At 41.6% G+C, this 15,049-nt stretch overlaps 2 protein-coding genes across 2 annotated transcripts; both read right to left on the bottom strand.

Moving 5' to 3' along the window:
* Positions 1 to 1,476: 1,476 nt before the first annotated feature.
* Positions 1,477 to 8,700, bottom strand: LOC128375583 (tripartite motif-containing protein 16-like). Its single transcript, XM_053335967.1, has 2 exons — positions 7,338 to 8,700; positions 1,477 to 1,880 (listed from the first exon to the last, which is right to left on the bottom strand). The coding sequence occupies exons 1-2, from the start codon at positions 8,698 to 8,700 to the stop codon at positions 1,570 to 1,572; spliced, it is 1,674 nt and encodes a 557-aa protein (XP_053191942.1). The 3' UTR covers positions 1,477 to 1,569.
* A 1,893-nt stretch (positions 8,701 to 10,593) lies between these two features.
* On the bottom strand, positions 10,594 to 12,252 carry LOC128375582 (tripartite motif-containing protein 16-like). The gene has a single exon (XM_053335966.1). The coding sequence runs from the start codon at positions 12,250 to 12,252 to the stop codon at positions 10,594 to 10,596; it is 1,659 nt and encodes a 552-aa protein (XP_053191941.1).
* Between the last annotated feature and the right edge of the window lie 2,797 nt (positions 12,253 to 15,049).

The raw sequence follows: 15,049 nt of genomic DNA, 5'->3' as shown, positions 1-15,049 counted from the left end.
CGAGATCCAGCCCTCGCAACCATAGCAACCTCCCCGCTCCGCCCATGGCCCCGCCTCATGCCCATATAAGTAGAATCCGTGTTTTTATTTTTCCCAGCATGCACCTGAAATTTTCAAGATGGCGCTGGCCAGATTAGAAACTATTGGCTTCCGAGCAGCAGTCCACAAACCAATGGGTGACGTCACGGATGTTACGTCCATTTCTTTTATACAGTCTATGGTCTCTACTAGGTGTTGGGTTAATGACGATACCTTCAGTGCTGCCAGTTTAGGATTAATTTGCCAATAATCAGATTATTTAAACCTTAATACTGTGAAGTAAACCTGGACTGTAGCTGGAGGTGCAGTAACTGAAGAATAAATGTCAGCTGAGGCTCCAACCTTTTCTTTCCTTTTGATGAAAGCTAAGCGTCATATTAACTCAAATGTTTCTGATTATCATGGCCTTTCAGTACCTGTGTGTGTGTGTGTGCGTGTGCGTGTGTGTTTGTGTGTGTGTGTGTGTGTGTGGATCGATAGTGTTTTTAATAGAACGGGCAGAGACAGGAGGAGTGAAACAGCTCATGTTTTTCAATGTCCACACACACACACACACAAACACACTTTATATAAGTACTATGAGTGATGTTGTATGCAGTATTACAGTAAAAGTACTGCAGTATTATGAGTGATGTAGTATGCAGTATTACAGTAAAAGTACTGCAGTATTATGAGTGATGTAGTATGCAGTATTACAGTAAAAGTACTGCAGTATTATGAGTGATGTAGTATGCAGTATTACAGTAAAAGTACTGCAGTATTATAGTGATGTAGTATGCAGTATTACAGTAAAAGTACTGCAGTATTATAGTGATGCAGTATGCAGTATTACAGTAAAAGTACTGCAGTATTATTATGTGAACTTTAATAAACTCTCATTGTAGTTTCACATTTTCTCCACAAGCTTTGAATGAGAAGAAAACACTTTGATCACTGTTGATAAAAATCATCTTTATTGATTATTGAAGCTTTAGATTGTTGACACATCCAATCAGTAAAGTGTGATCAATGATTTCATGTTCAGATTGACTTCATCCACACAGTCAGTTAGTTTAACCCAGAATGTCAGCTATGTACAAGAACATCATTCATGATTATTATCATGATCATTACAGTTTGATTGAACATTTCTTTATGAATTTACAAAGTGATGAGAACAAAATATCTGTGATGAAGGAAGTTCTGCTGTTTTCTCTGTTTAAGAAACAACAGACACAAATACATCAATACAAACATGAAACTAACATTTAAAACAAAGAGAAGTTCACATTTTCATCTGAAGAAATGTCAGTGAAGGTTAAAAACATGATGATGAGCAGTGAGAGCCTCCATGGATAAAAACACAAAAGAAAAAGTCACATTTAAAGAAACTGATAATGTCAACAACACATACATCAAGTTAAATGAATTGTTGAATATCACTATTAGCATGTCAGCTGATCTCTGAGCAGCTCAGAAACATGGACACAAAAACATGAAGAATTACAACATCTGACACATGAAGTCTGAAATGACTTCTGTCTATTTCACTTAACACAACTCAGCTGTGGATCCAACAAACCAACCATAAACCCTAAGTCCAGCATAGAGAGGCTGAGTGAATGTGGTCTGGACTCTGCGGAGGAGAGTCATGGTTTTAGAGACGCTGTAAAAGGACAGAATACCTGCTCTGTGATCCAGGTACACTCCGACTCTGGAGGAACCAGGACCTGAGACGGGAGTTTTAATGTTGTTGAACCAAAATTCATACCTGTCAGTGGAACAACCTAAAGACCAAGATTTGTCATTATGTCCAAATTGAGATTCAGTTCCTGCTCTGCTGATATTCTTGTATGCGACTGCTACATGAACATTCCCTCTCCACTCCACCTCCCAGTAACAACGTCCAGTCAGACTCTCTCTACTCAGGACCTGAAGACAGTCAGTGAATCTGTCTGTGTGTCTAGAATAAGACTGTTCTTGTCTTGTATATGTTACTTTTCTGTTCCCCTCAGATAATAACAGCTTTTTGTTTGCTGTGTTTGGATCCAGAGTAATTTCACGTGAATATCTTAAGAACTCAGCTCTGGTCTTGGGTTGTGGTTCTGGTTGTGGCAGTAAAACGTCCACTTCAGTCTCTGTCAGTGAGGTGTTTGTCCATTTGTCCCTCAGGATGTCCTGTAGTTTATCTCTGAGCTCTGACACAGCTGCTGTCACATCCTCAAAGTATCTCAGATGACGGATATTGATACTGAATGAGTATGTAGGTTCAGTGAGTTGTGACACTGAGGGGTAGTTGTGTAGAAACTGGTTGTGATCCTCTGTGTGTGAAAGCTGCTTCAGTTCAGCGTCTTTCCTCTTCAGCTCAGTGATCTCCTGCTGCAGCTTCTCCTGAAGCTCTTTGACTCCACTCACTTCAGTTTCCTGCTGGGATCTGATCTGCTGCTTCACCTCAGAGCTTCTTTTCTGGAGGATACGGATCAGCTGAGTGAAGATCTTCTCACTGTCCTTCACTGCTTTATCAGCAGAGCGACAGACAGCCTTCACCTCCTGTTGAAGCAGCTTCACATCTTTCTCTCTGTCCTGGATTCTCTGCTGGATGTTTAGTCGACTCATCTCGAGCTCTCTCTGCCTCTCAGTCCTTTCTGCTACAGCTGGGACTGTGTCGTGGCCTTTATGATCCTCCATAGTGCACAGATAACAGATACACTTCTTATCTGTACGGCAGAATATCTTCATCACCTCATCATGACGAGAGCAGATGTTCTCCTGGAGCTTCTCCGAGGGCTCCACCAGCTTGTGTTTCTTTAATTTGGTTGATTCAAAGTGAGACTGGAGGTGATTCTCACAGTAAGACATCAGACACGTCAGACAGGACTTGAAGGCTTTCAGCTTCCTCCCAGTGCAGACATCACAGGCCACATCTTCAGGTCCAGCATAGCAGTGATCAGCAGGAGCAGCTTGGAGTCCAGTCTTCTTCAGCTGCTCCACTAAAGCTGCTAACATGGTGTTTTTCTTCAGGACAGGCCTCGGTGTGAAGGCCTCTCTGCACTGAGGGCAGCTGTATATCTTCCTCTGATCCTCTCCATCCCAGTGTGATTTAATACAGCTCATACAGTAGCTGTGTCCACAGGGAAGCCCCACCGGATCCTTCAGTAGATCCAGACAGATCGAACAAGAGAAGCTTTCTTGGTCCAGCTGATCTCTCTGCGCCATTTCAGCTCTCAGAGGCAACGACTGTCTGAGTTTCACTTCCTGATAAGTGAAACAGGTTTGAACAGATCTGAACACGTGATTCACTTCCTGTTACTAAACTTCTGTGTTTCTGCTGAATGCAGCCTGACAGCTCTGTGCTGCGTCACATGTTGGTTACACCCATCTACAAACTGTAGATTTAAAGGGAGAGAACAATGAAATATGACACCAGAGTGGAGCTTGTTGTGTTTAAAGCTTTATTGATCATTGTATCAGTAAAGCTTTAATACTGTATCAATATGAAATAAAAGCTGCAACACATTTCATATTTTAATCATGTTGTTTGTGTTTGAAATACAAGCAAATAAAACCAAAGTTCATCTTATCCAGAAACTCTGCTGATAAATGTCGACCTTTGACAGTCACATGATCCTCTGTAGAAACTGTCAGCAGCAGTACTGGAAGAAGTACTCAGATACTTTACTGCAGTAAAAGTACTGCAGTATTATAGTGATGTAGTATGCAGTATTACAGTAAAAGTACTGCAGTATTAGTGATGTAGTATGCAGTATTACAGTAAAAGTACTGCAGTATTATGAGTGATGTAGTATGCAGTATTACAGTAAAAGTACTGCAGTATTAGTGATGTAGTATGCAGTATTACAGTAAAAGTACTGCAGTATTATAGTGATGTAGTAATGCAGTATTACAGTAAAAGTATATAAGTAGTATTATGTATTTGTGGTGTTTCAGGAGGAAAACTGCCTCTAATGAATGAGAATAAAATATTTTATTGATGATTGAAGGTACAGATATTTCACATGTCAGCTGATCTCTGAGCAGCTCAGAAACATGGAGACAAAAACATGAAGAATTACAACATCTGACACATGAAGTCTGAAATGACTTCTGTCTATTTCACTTCACACAACTCAGCTGTGGATCCACCATAAACATAAAGTCCAGCATAGAGAGGCTGAGTGAATGTGGTCTGGACTCTGTGGAGGAGAGTCATGGTTTCAGAGACGCTGTAGAAGGACAGAATACCTGCTCTGTGATCCAGGTACACTCCGACTCTGGAGGAAACAAGAGCTGAGATGAGAGTTTTAATGCTGTTGAAGTAAAATTCGTAATTGTTATTGGAACAATATAAAGACCAAGATTTGTCATTACATCCAAATAGAGATTCACGTCCTGATCTGCTGATATTCTTGTATGTGACTGCTACATAAACTCCCCATCCTGCACTCCACTCCACCTCCCAGTAACAACGTCCAGTCAGACTCTCTCTACTCAGGACCTGAAGACGATCAGTGAATCTGTCTGTGTGTCTAGAATAAGACTGTGGTTGTTCTGTATATTCTACTTTTCTGTTCCCCTCAGATAATAACAGCTGTGTGTGTGCTGTGTTTGGATCCAGAGTGATTTCACGCGAATATTTTAAGAACTCAGCTCTGGTCTTGGGCTCTGGTTCTGGCAGTAAATCGTCCACTTCAGTCTCTGTCAGTGAGATGTTTGTCCATTTGTCCGTCAGGATGTCCTGTAGTTTATCTCTGAGCTCTGACACAGCTGCTGTCACATCCTGAAAGTATCTCAGAGGACGGATATTGATGCTGGATGAGTCTGTAGGTTCACTGAGTTGTGACACTGAGGGGTAGTTGTGTAGAAACTGGTTGTGATCCTCTGTGTGTGAGAGCTGCTTCAGTTCAGCGTCTTTCCTCTTCAGCTCAGTGATCTCCTGCTGCAGCTTCTCCTGAAGCTCTTTGACTCCACTCACTTCAGTTTCCTGCTGGGATCTGATCTGCTGCTTCACATCAGAGCTTCTTTTCTGGAGGAGATGGATCAGCTGAGTGAAGATCTTCTCACTGTCCTCCACGGCTTTATCAGCAGAGCGACTGACGGCCTCCACCTCCTGTTGAAGCAGCTTCACATCTTTCTCTCTGTCCTGGATTCTCTGCTGGATGTTTAGTCGACTCACCTCAAGCTCTCTCTGCCACTCAGTCCTTTCTGCTACAGCTGGGACTGTGTCGTGGCCTTTATGATCCTCCATAGTGCACAGATAACAGATACACTTCTTATCTGTACGGCAGAATATCTTCATCACCTCATCATGACGAGAGCAGATGTTCTCCTGGAGCTTCTCCGAGGGCTCCATCAGCTTGTGTTTCTTTAATTTGGTTAATTCAAAGTGAGACTGGAGGTGATTCTCACAGTAAGACATCAGACACGTCAGACAGGACTTGAAGGCTTTCAGCTTCCTCCCAGTGCAGACATCACAGGCCACGTCTTCAGGTCCAGCACAGTAGTGATCAGCAGGAGCAGCTTGGAGTCCAGTCTTCTTCAGCTGCTCCACTAAAGCTGCTAACAGGGTGTTTTTCTTCAGGACAGGCCTTGGTGTGAAGGCCTCTCTGCACTGAGGGCAGCTGTAGATCTTCCTCTGATCCTCTCCATCCCAGTGTGATTTAATACAGCTCATACAGTAGCTGTGTCCACAGGAAAGACCCACCGGATCCTTCAGTAGATCCAGACAGATCACACAAGAGAAGGTTTCTCGGTCCAGCTGATCTCTCTGCGCCATTTCAGCTCTCAGAGGCAACGACTGTCTGAGTTTCACTTCCTGATAAGTTTAATAAGTTTGAACTTTGATCTGATCATGTGATTCAGTTGTAAATGCAGCCTGACGGCTCTGTGCTGCGTCACATGTTGGTTACACCCATCTACCAACTGTAGATTTAAAGGGAGAGAACAATGAACTCTGATCCCAGAGTGGAAGCTTTATTGATCATTGTATCAGTAAAGCTTTAATACTGTATCAATATGAAATAAAAGCTGCAACACATTTCATATTTTAATCATGTTGTTTGTGTTTGAAATACAAGCAAATAAAACCAAAGTTCATCTTATCCAGAAACTCTGCTGATAAATGTCGACCTTTGACAGTCACATGATCCTCTGTAGAAACTGTCAGCAGCAGTACTGGAAGAAGTACTCAGATACTTTACTGCAGTAAAAGTACTAATACTGCAATACACTAATACTCTATTACAATTAATAGTACTGCAGTATTATGAGTGATGTAGTATGTAGTTTTACAGTAAAAGTACTGCAGTATTATAGTGATGTAGTATGCAGTATTACAGTAAAAGTACTGCAGTATTACTATGTGAACTTAAATAAACTCTCATTGTAGTTTCACATTTTCTCCACAAGCTTTGAATGAGAAGAAAACACTTTGATCACTGTTGATAAAAATATCTTTATTGATTTTTGAGGCTTCAGATTGTTGACACATCCAATCAGTAAAGTGTGATCAATGATTTCATGTTCAGATTGACTTCATCCACACAGTCAGTTAGTTTAACCCAGAATGTCAGCTATGTACAAGAACATCATTCATGATTATTATCATGATCATTACAGTTTGATTAAACATTTCTTTATGAATTTGCAAAGTGATGAGAACAAAATATCTGTGATGAAGGAAGTTCTGCTGTTTTCTCTGTTTAAGAAACAACAGACACAAATACATCAATACAAACATGAAACTAACATTTAGAACAAAGAGAAGTTCACATTTTCATCTGAAGAAATGTCAGTGAAGGTTAAAAACATGGTGATGAGCAGTGAGAGCCTCCATGGATAAAAACACACATGAAAAAGTCACATTTAAAGAAAAACTGAATATATCAATAACACATACATAAAGTGAAATAAAGTGTTGAATATCCCTATTAGCATGTCGGCTGATCTCTGAGCAGATCAGAAACTTGGAAACAAAATCATGAATTATTACAACATCTGACACATGAAGTCTGAAATGACTTCTGTCTATTTCACTTCACACAACTCAGCTGTGGAATCACCATAAACACAAAGTCCAGCATAGAGAGGCTGAGTGAATGAGGTCTGGACTCTGTGGAGGAGAGTCATGGTTTCAGATACACTGTAGAAGGACAGAATACCTGCTCTGTGATCCAGGTACACTCCGACTCTGGAGGAACGAGGACCTGAGACGGGAGTTTTAATGTTGTTGAACCAAAATTCATACCTGTTAGTGTCACAATCTAAAGACAAAGATTTATCATTATGTCCAAATAGAGATTCATATCCTGCTCTGCTGATACTGTTGTACGCGACTGCGACATCAACTCCTCCTCTCCACTCCACCTCCCAGTAACAACGTCCAGTCAGACTCTCTCTACTCAGGACCTGAAGATAATCAGTGAATCTGTCTGTGTGTCTAGAATAAGACTGTCGTTGTCTCGTCCATTCTACTTTTCTGTTCCCCTCAGATAATAACAGCTTTGTGTTTGCTGTGTTTGGATCCAGAGTGATTTCACGTGAATATCTTAAGAACTCAGCTCTGGTCTTGGGTTCTGGTTCTGAAAGTAAAACGTCCACTTCAGTCTCTGTCAGTGAGGTGTTTGTCCATTTGTCCCTCAGGATGTCCTGTAGTTTATCTCTGAGCTCTGACACAGCTGCTGTCACATCCTCAAAGTATCTCAGAGGACGGATATTGATGCTGGATGAGTCTGTAGGTTCACTGCGTTGTGACACTGAGGGGTAGTTGTGTAGAAACTGGTTGTGATCCTCTGTGTGTGAGAGCTGCTTCAGTTCAGCGTCTTTCCTCTTCAGCTCAGTGATCTCCTGCTGCAGCTTCTCCTGAAGCTCTTTGACTCCACTCACTTCAGTTTCCTGCTGGGATCTGATCTGCTGCTTCACATCAGAGCTTCTTTTCTGTAGGAGACGGATCAGCTGAGTGAAAATCTTCTCGCTGTCCTCCACTGCTTTATCAGCAGAGCGACTGACGGCCTCCACCTCCTGTTGAAGCAGCTTCACATCTTTCTCTCTGTCCTGGATTCTCTTCTGGATGTTTAGTCGACTTACCTCGAGCTCTCTCTGCCTCTCAGTCCTTTCTGCTGCAGCTGGGACTGTGTCATGGCCTTTATGATCCTCCATAGTGCACAGATAACAGATACACTTCTTATCTGTATGGCAGAATATCTTCATCACCTCATCATGACGAGAGCAGATGTTCTCCTGGAGCCTCTTCAAGGGCTCCACCAGCTTGTGTTTCTTTAATTTGGTTGATTCAAAGTGAGACTGGAGGTGATTCTCACAGTAAGACATCAGACACTGCAGACAGGACTTGAAGGCTTTCAGCTTCCTCCCAGTGCAGACATCACAGGCCACATCTTCAGGTCCAGCATAGCAGTGATCAGCAGGAGCAGCTTGGAGTCCAGTCTTCTTCAGCTGCTCCACTAAAGCTGCTAACATGGTGTTTTTCTTCAGGACAGGCCTCGGTGTGAAGGCCTCTCTGCACTGAGGGCAGCTGTAGATCTTCCTCTCATCCTCTCCATCCCAGTGTGATTTAATACAGCTCATACAGTAGCTGTGTCCACAGGGAATAGTCACTGGATCCTTTGGTAGATCCAGACAGATCACACAAGAGAAGGTTTCTCGGTCCAGTTGATCTTTCTGCGCCATTTCAGCTCTCAGAGGCAACGACTGTCTGAGGTTTACTCCCCAATATTTAATAGTAATTAATAAGTTTGAACTCTGATCATGTGATTCAGTCATAAATGCAGCCTGACAGCTCTGTGCTGCATCACATGTTGGTTACAGCCATCTACAAACTGTAGATTTAAAGGGAGAGAACAATGCACTCTGATCCCAGAGTGGAAGCTTTATTGGTCATTGTATCAGTAAAGCTTTAATACTGTATCAATCTATGAAATAACACCTGCAACACAATACCAGCAAATAAAACCAAAGTTCATCTTATCGAGAAACTCTGCTGATAAATGTCGACCTTTGACAGTCACATGATCCTCTGTAGAATCTGTCAGCAGCAGTAGTGATCAGCAGGAGCAGCTTGGAGTCCAGTCTTCTTCAGCTGCTCCACTAAAGCTGCTAACAGGGTGTTTTTCTTCAGGACAGGCCTTGGTGTGAAGGCCTCTCTGCACTGAGGGCAGCTGTAGATCTTCCTCTGATCCTCTCCATCCCAGTGTGATTTAATACAGCTCATACAGTAGCTGTGTCCACAGGAAAGACCCACCGGATCCTTCAGTAGATCCAGACAGATCACACAAGAGAAGGTTTCTCGGTCCAGCTGATCTCTCTGCGCCATTTCAGCTCTCAGAGGCAACGACTGTCTGAGTTTCACTTCCTGATAAGTTTAATAAGTTTGAACTTTGATCTGATCATGTGATTCAGTTGTAAATGCAGCCTGACGGCTCTGTGCTGCGTCACATGTTGGTTACACCCATCTACCAACTGTAGATTTAAAGGGAGAGAACAATGAACTCTGATCCCAGAGTGGAAGCTTTATTGATCATTGTATCAGTAAAGCTTTAATACTGTATCAATATGAAATAAAAGCTGCAACACATTTCATATTTTAATCATGTTGTTTGTGTTTGAAATACAAGCAAATAAAACCAAAGTTCATCTTATCCAGAAACTCTGCTGATAAATGTCGACCTTTGACAGTCACATGATCCTCTGTAGAAACTGTCAGCAGCAGTACTGGAAGAAGTACTCAGATACTTTACTGCAGTAAAAGTACTAATACTGCAATACACTAATACTCTATTACAATTAATAGTACTGCAGTATTATGAGTGATGTAGTATGTAGTTTTACAGTAAAAGTACTGCAGTATTATAGTGATGTAGTATGCAGTATTACAGTAAAAGTACTGCAGTATTACTATGTGAACTTAAATAAACTCTCATTGTAGTTTCACATTTTCTCCACAAGCTTTGAATGAGAAGAAAACACTTTGATCACTGTTGATAAAAATATCTTTATTGATTTTTGAGGCTTCAGATTGTTGACACATCCAATCAGTAAAGTGTGATCAATGATTTCATGTTCAGATTGACTTCATCCACACAGTCAGTTAGTTTAACCCAGAATGTCAGCTATGTACAAGAACATCATTCATGATTATTATCATGATCATTACAGTTTGATTAAACATTTCTTTATGAATTTGCAAAGTGATGAGAACAAAATATCTGTGATGAAGGAAGTTCTGCTGTTTTCTCTGTTTAAGAAACAACAGACACAAATACATCAATACAAACATGAAACTAACATTTAGAACAAAGAGAAGTTCACATTTTCATCTGAAGAAATGTCAGTGAAGGTTAAAAACATGGTGATGAGCAGTGAGAGCCTCCATGGATAAAAACACACAGGAAAAAGTCACATTTAAAGAAAAACTGAATATATCAATAACACATACATAAAGTGAAATAAAGTGTTGAATATCCCTATTAGCATGTCGGCTGATCTCTGAGCAGATCAGAAACTTGGAAACAAAATCATGAATTATTACAACATCTGACACATGAAGTCTGAAATGACTTCTGTCTATTTCACTTCACACAACTCAGCTGTGGAATCACCATAAACACAAAGTCCAGCATAGAGAGGCTGAGTGAATGAGGTCTGGACTCTGTGGAGGAGAGTCATGGTTTCAGATACACTGTAGAAGGACAGAATACCTGCTCTGTGATCCAGGTACACTCCGACTCTGGAGGAACGAGGACCTGAGACGGGAGTTTTAATGTTGTTGAACCAAAATTCATACCTGTTAGTGTCACAATCTAAAGACAAAGATTTATCATTATGTCCAAATAGAGATTCATATCCTGCTCTGCTGATACTGTTGTACGCGACTGCGACATCAACTCCTCCTCTCCACTCCACCTCCCAGTAACAACGTCCAGTCAGACTCTCTCTACTCAGGACCTGAAGATAATCAGTGAATCTGTCTGTGTGTCTAGAATAAGACTGTCGTTGTCTCGTCCATTCTACTTTTCTGTTCCCCTCAGATAATAACAGCTTTGTGTTTGCTGTGTTTGGATCCAGAGTGATTTCACGTGAATATCTTAAGAACTCAGCTCTGGTCTTGGGTTCTGGTTCTGAAAGTAAAACGTCCACTTCAGTCTCTGTCAGTGAGGTGTTTGTCCATTTGTCCCTCAGGATGTCCTGTAGTTTATCTCTGAGCTCTGACACAGCTGCTGTCACATCCTCAAAGTATCTCAGAGGACGGATATTGATGCTGGATGAGTCTGTAGGTTCACTGCGTTGTGACACTGAGGGGTAGTTGTGTAGAAACTGGTTGTGATCCTCTGTGTGTGAGAGCTGCTTCAGTTCAGCGTCTTTCCTCTTCAGCTCAGTGATCTCCTGCTGCAGCTTCTCCTGAAGCTCTTTGACTCCACTCACTTCAGTTTCCTGCTGGGATCTGATCTGCTGCTTCACATCAGAGCTTCTTTTCTGTAGGAGACGGATCAGCTGAGTGAAAATCTTCTCGCTGTCCTCCACTGCTTTATCAGCAGAGCGACTGACGGCCTCCACCTCCTGTTGAAGCAGCTTCACATCTTTCTCTCTGTCCTGGATTCTCTTCTGGATGTTTAGTCGACTTACCTCGAGCTCTCTCTGCCTCTCAGTCCTTTCTGCTGCAGCTGGGACTGTGTCATGGCCTTTATGATCCTCCATAGTGCACAGATAACAGATACACTTCTTATCTGTATGGCAGAATATCTTCATCACCTCATCATGACGAGAGCAGATGTTCTCCTGGAGCCTCTTCAAGGGCTCCACCAGCTTGTGTTTCTTTAATTTGGTTGATTCAAAGTGAGACTGGAGGTGATTCTCACAGTAAGACATCAGACACTGCAGACAGGACTTGAAGGCTTTCAGCTTCCTCCCAGTGCAGACATCACAGGCCACATCTTCAGGTCCAGCATAGCAGTGATCAGCAGGAGCAGCTTGGAGTCCAGTCTTCTTCAGCTGCTCCACTAAAGCTGCTAACATGGTGTTTTTCTTCAGGACAGGCCTCGGTGTGAAGGCCTCTCTGCACTGAGGGCAGCTGTAGATCTTCCTCTCATCCTCTCCATCCCAGTGTGATTTAATACAGCTCATACAGTAGCTGTGTCCACAGGGAATAGTCACTGGATCCTTTGGTAGATCCAGACAGATCACACAAGAGAAGGTTTCTCGGTCCAGTTGATCTTTCTGCGCCATTTCAGCTCTCAGAGGCAACGACTGTCTGAGGTTTACTCCCCAATATTTAATAGTAATTAATAAGTTTGAACTCTGATCATGTGATTCAGTCATAAATGCAGCCTGACAGCTCTGTGCTGCATCACATGTTGGTTACAGCCATCTACAAACTGTAGATTTAAAGGGAGAGAACAATGCACTCTGATCCCAGAGTGGAAGCTTTATTGGTCATTGTATCAGTAAAGCTTTAATACTGTATCAATCTATGAAATAACACCTGCAACACAATACCAGCAAATAAAACCAAAGTTCATCTTATCGAGAAACTCTGCTGATAAATGTCGACCTTTGACAGTCACATGATCCTCTGTAGAATCTGTCAGCAGCAGTACTGGAAGATACGAGAGGAGTGAAACACAGCTCATGTTTTTCAATGTCCACACACACACACACACAGTAAAATAACTGTATGTAAGAAAATAAATTAAGTCACAAACAGGAATCGGATGTATTTTATTTTTTTCTTTCGCTGTCTTGAAATGAAAACTGGAACTTTTCAAACAGAGCCTGAACACATCACAGCGATCACGCTTTCTTCCGTGTTGATGGAGGGCAGCGGGTCGTCCACACAGCCCCGCACACGCTATCCCAGCATGCACTGCTTCCTGTTCCTGTCAGTGACCCCATCATGTCCTCCTCCTCCTCCCTCCATCATCAGTTGTTTTATCCCATTAAATAACTTTCCACTCCCGGCAGCTCTCTACATTCAGAAGAAGTACAGATCTCTTCAGATATTTGTATGTCAAGGCAAGGCAGTTTTATGTATATAGTGCATTTCATACACAGGGGACACTCAATGTGTTTTAAAAACTAAAATTTTAAACATTATTAACATTATTTATTATTGTAAACATTAAAACATACAATTAAAAACAAGAAAACCCAATCATTACAATAAGAAAACAAGTACAGAAAAAGAATAGAAAGAGAGAAAGAAAATAAAAAGCTAGATTAAAATCAGTGTCAAACCAGTTGGTAAGAAGCTTCATGGAGAAAGAGAAAGAAAAGATGATTAAAGGCAAAAGTACAAAGTTAAAAAATAGATAAACAATTGCAGGTTATAACCAGGCGGTCCTCTGAAGTGAAGCCAACCAGGAAGTAACTTAGAGCTGCATTCTATCAAAAGGCCACCAGGGGGCGACCGTCTCTATACAAGTCAATGGAGAATTCACCAACTTCTCACTTGATTTCTAACCTCAGTAAACGTTTTCAAAATGTGTTTATGGTCTCAATCGCTAGTTTAAAGCCTTCTTCAATGCAGTATGATGTTCATTTGGGACATTTTGGCCTCCCTGATTTTATATGTGACGATAAAGCAGGGTATGCATTAGGGCGTGGCTACGTCCTGATTGACAGGTTGATTGCCCAATGTCCTCCAGATCCAGCCCTCGTAACCATAGCAACCTCCCCGCTCCACCCATGGCCCTGCCTCACGCCCATATAAGTAGAATCCGTGTTTTTCTTTTTCCCAGCATGCACCTGAAATTTTCAAGATGGCGCTGCCCAGATTAGAAACTATTGGCTTCCGAGCAGCAGTCCACAAACCAATGGGTGACGTCACGGATGTTACGTCCATTTCTTTTATACAGTCTATGGTCTCTACTAGGTGTTGGGTTAATGACGATACCTTCAGAGCTGCCAGTTTAGGATTAATTTGCCAATAATCAGATTATTTAAACCTTAATACTATGAAGTAAACCTGGACTGTAGCTGGAGGTGCAGTAACTGAAGAATAAATGTCAGCTGAGGCTCCAACCTTTTCTTTCCTTTTGATGAAAGCTAAGCGTCATATTAACTCAAATGTTTCTATTATTATATGTCTGTTTCAGTGCTTAGTTCAGCTTTTCGTGTCAGAAAGAAATAAAATAAAATCAAGTATACAAGTTACAAACAATTTGCTTCAGCCAGACTTTAACACTTTTATTAAAAACATTAAATATCGAGAAGATTTTACCATTAATTTTTATCCAAATCAGCAAAACCAAAAAGAAAGTTTGCTTTGAAAGAAAAAGAAGAAGAAGAAGAAGAAGAAAGAGAAGGAGGGCAATCACACGTCAAAACTAAATTACAGCTCAGACTCGGCAGCGGTTCGATTGGTGCAGATTAATGTGATCATGTGACCCGTTTGTGCTGATGTGTGAGGGTCATTTCTGCAAACAAGTCTGAATTAAAATCATTGAAAGAAAAGAGGCGTCCTCTGCAATTACTGCAAATCACCGGCCGTCTCAGGTAATATGAGGCCTGTGAGAGCCGCTGACAGACGGACAGTTAACAGCTTCGTCTTTAAGCCTCAAATGTTTAAATTTAATGTTTTTTTTATTTCTCTTTAAGCAGTTTGCAGGTTATTACATATCTTCCTCCCTCACAGTAAGAACTACTGATGAAGCATCAATAGTCGATAATCTGACTGACTGTCGTCCTCCTGGGTCAAATTGACCCCGTCTCTTTTGACTGTTCCTTTCTTCTTTCCTTCCTTCTTTCCTTTTTTCCTTCCTCCTTTCTTTCCTCGCTTCTCTCCTAAAATCCTTCCACTTTTCGTTCTTACTCCTTTCCTTCCTTTCTTTCTTTCTTCCTTCCTTCCTTCCTTTCTTCCTTCCTCCTTTGCTTCCTCGCTTCTCTCCTAAAATCCTTCCTCTTTTCGTTCTTACTACTTTCCTTCCTTCCTTCCTTCCTTCCTTCCTTCCTTTCTTACTCCCTTCCTTCCTCCCTTCCTCCCTCCCTCCTTACTCCTTTCCTTTCTTCCTTCCTCCTTTCCTTC

This window comes from Scomber japonicus, chromosome 16, assembly GCF_027409825.1.
Source record: "Scomber japonicus isolate fScoJap1 chromosome 16, fScoJap1.pri, whole genome shotgun sequence".
Classification (NCBI taxonomy): Eukaryota; Metazoa; Chordata; class Actinopteri; order Scombriformes; family Scombridae; genus Scomber; species Scomber japonicus.
This window is presented reverse-complemented; position numbering and strand designations above follow the sequence as displayed.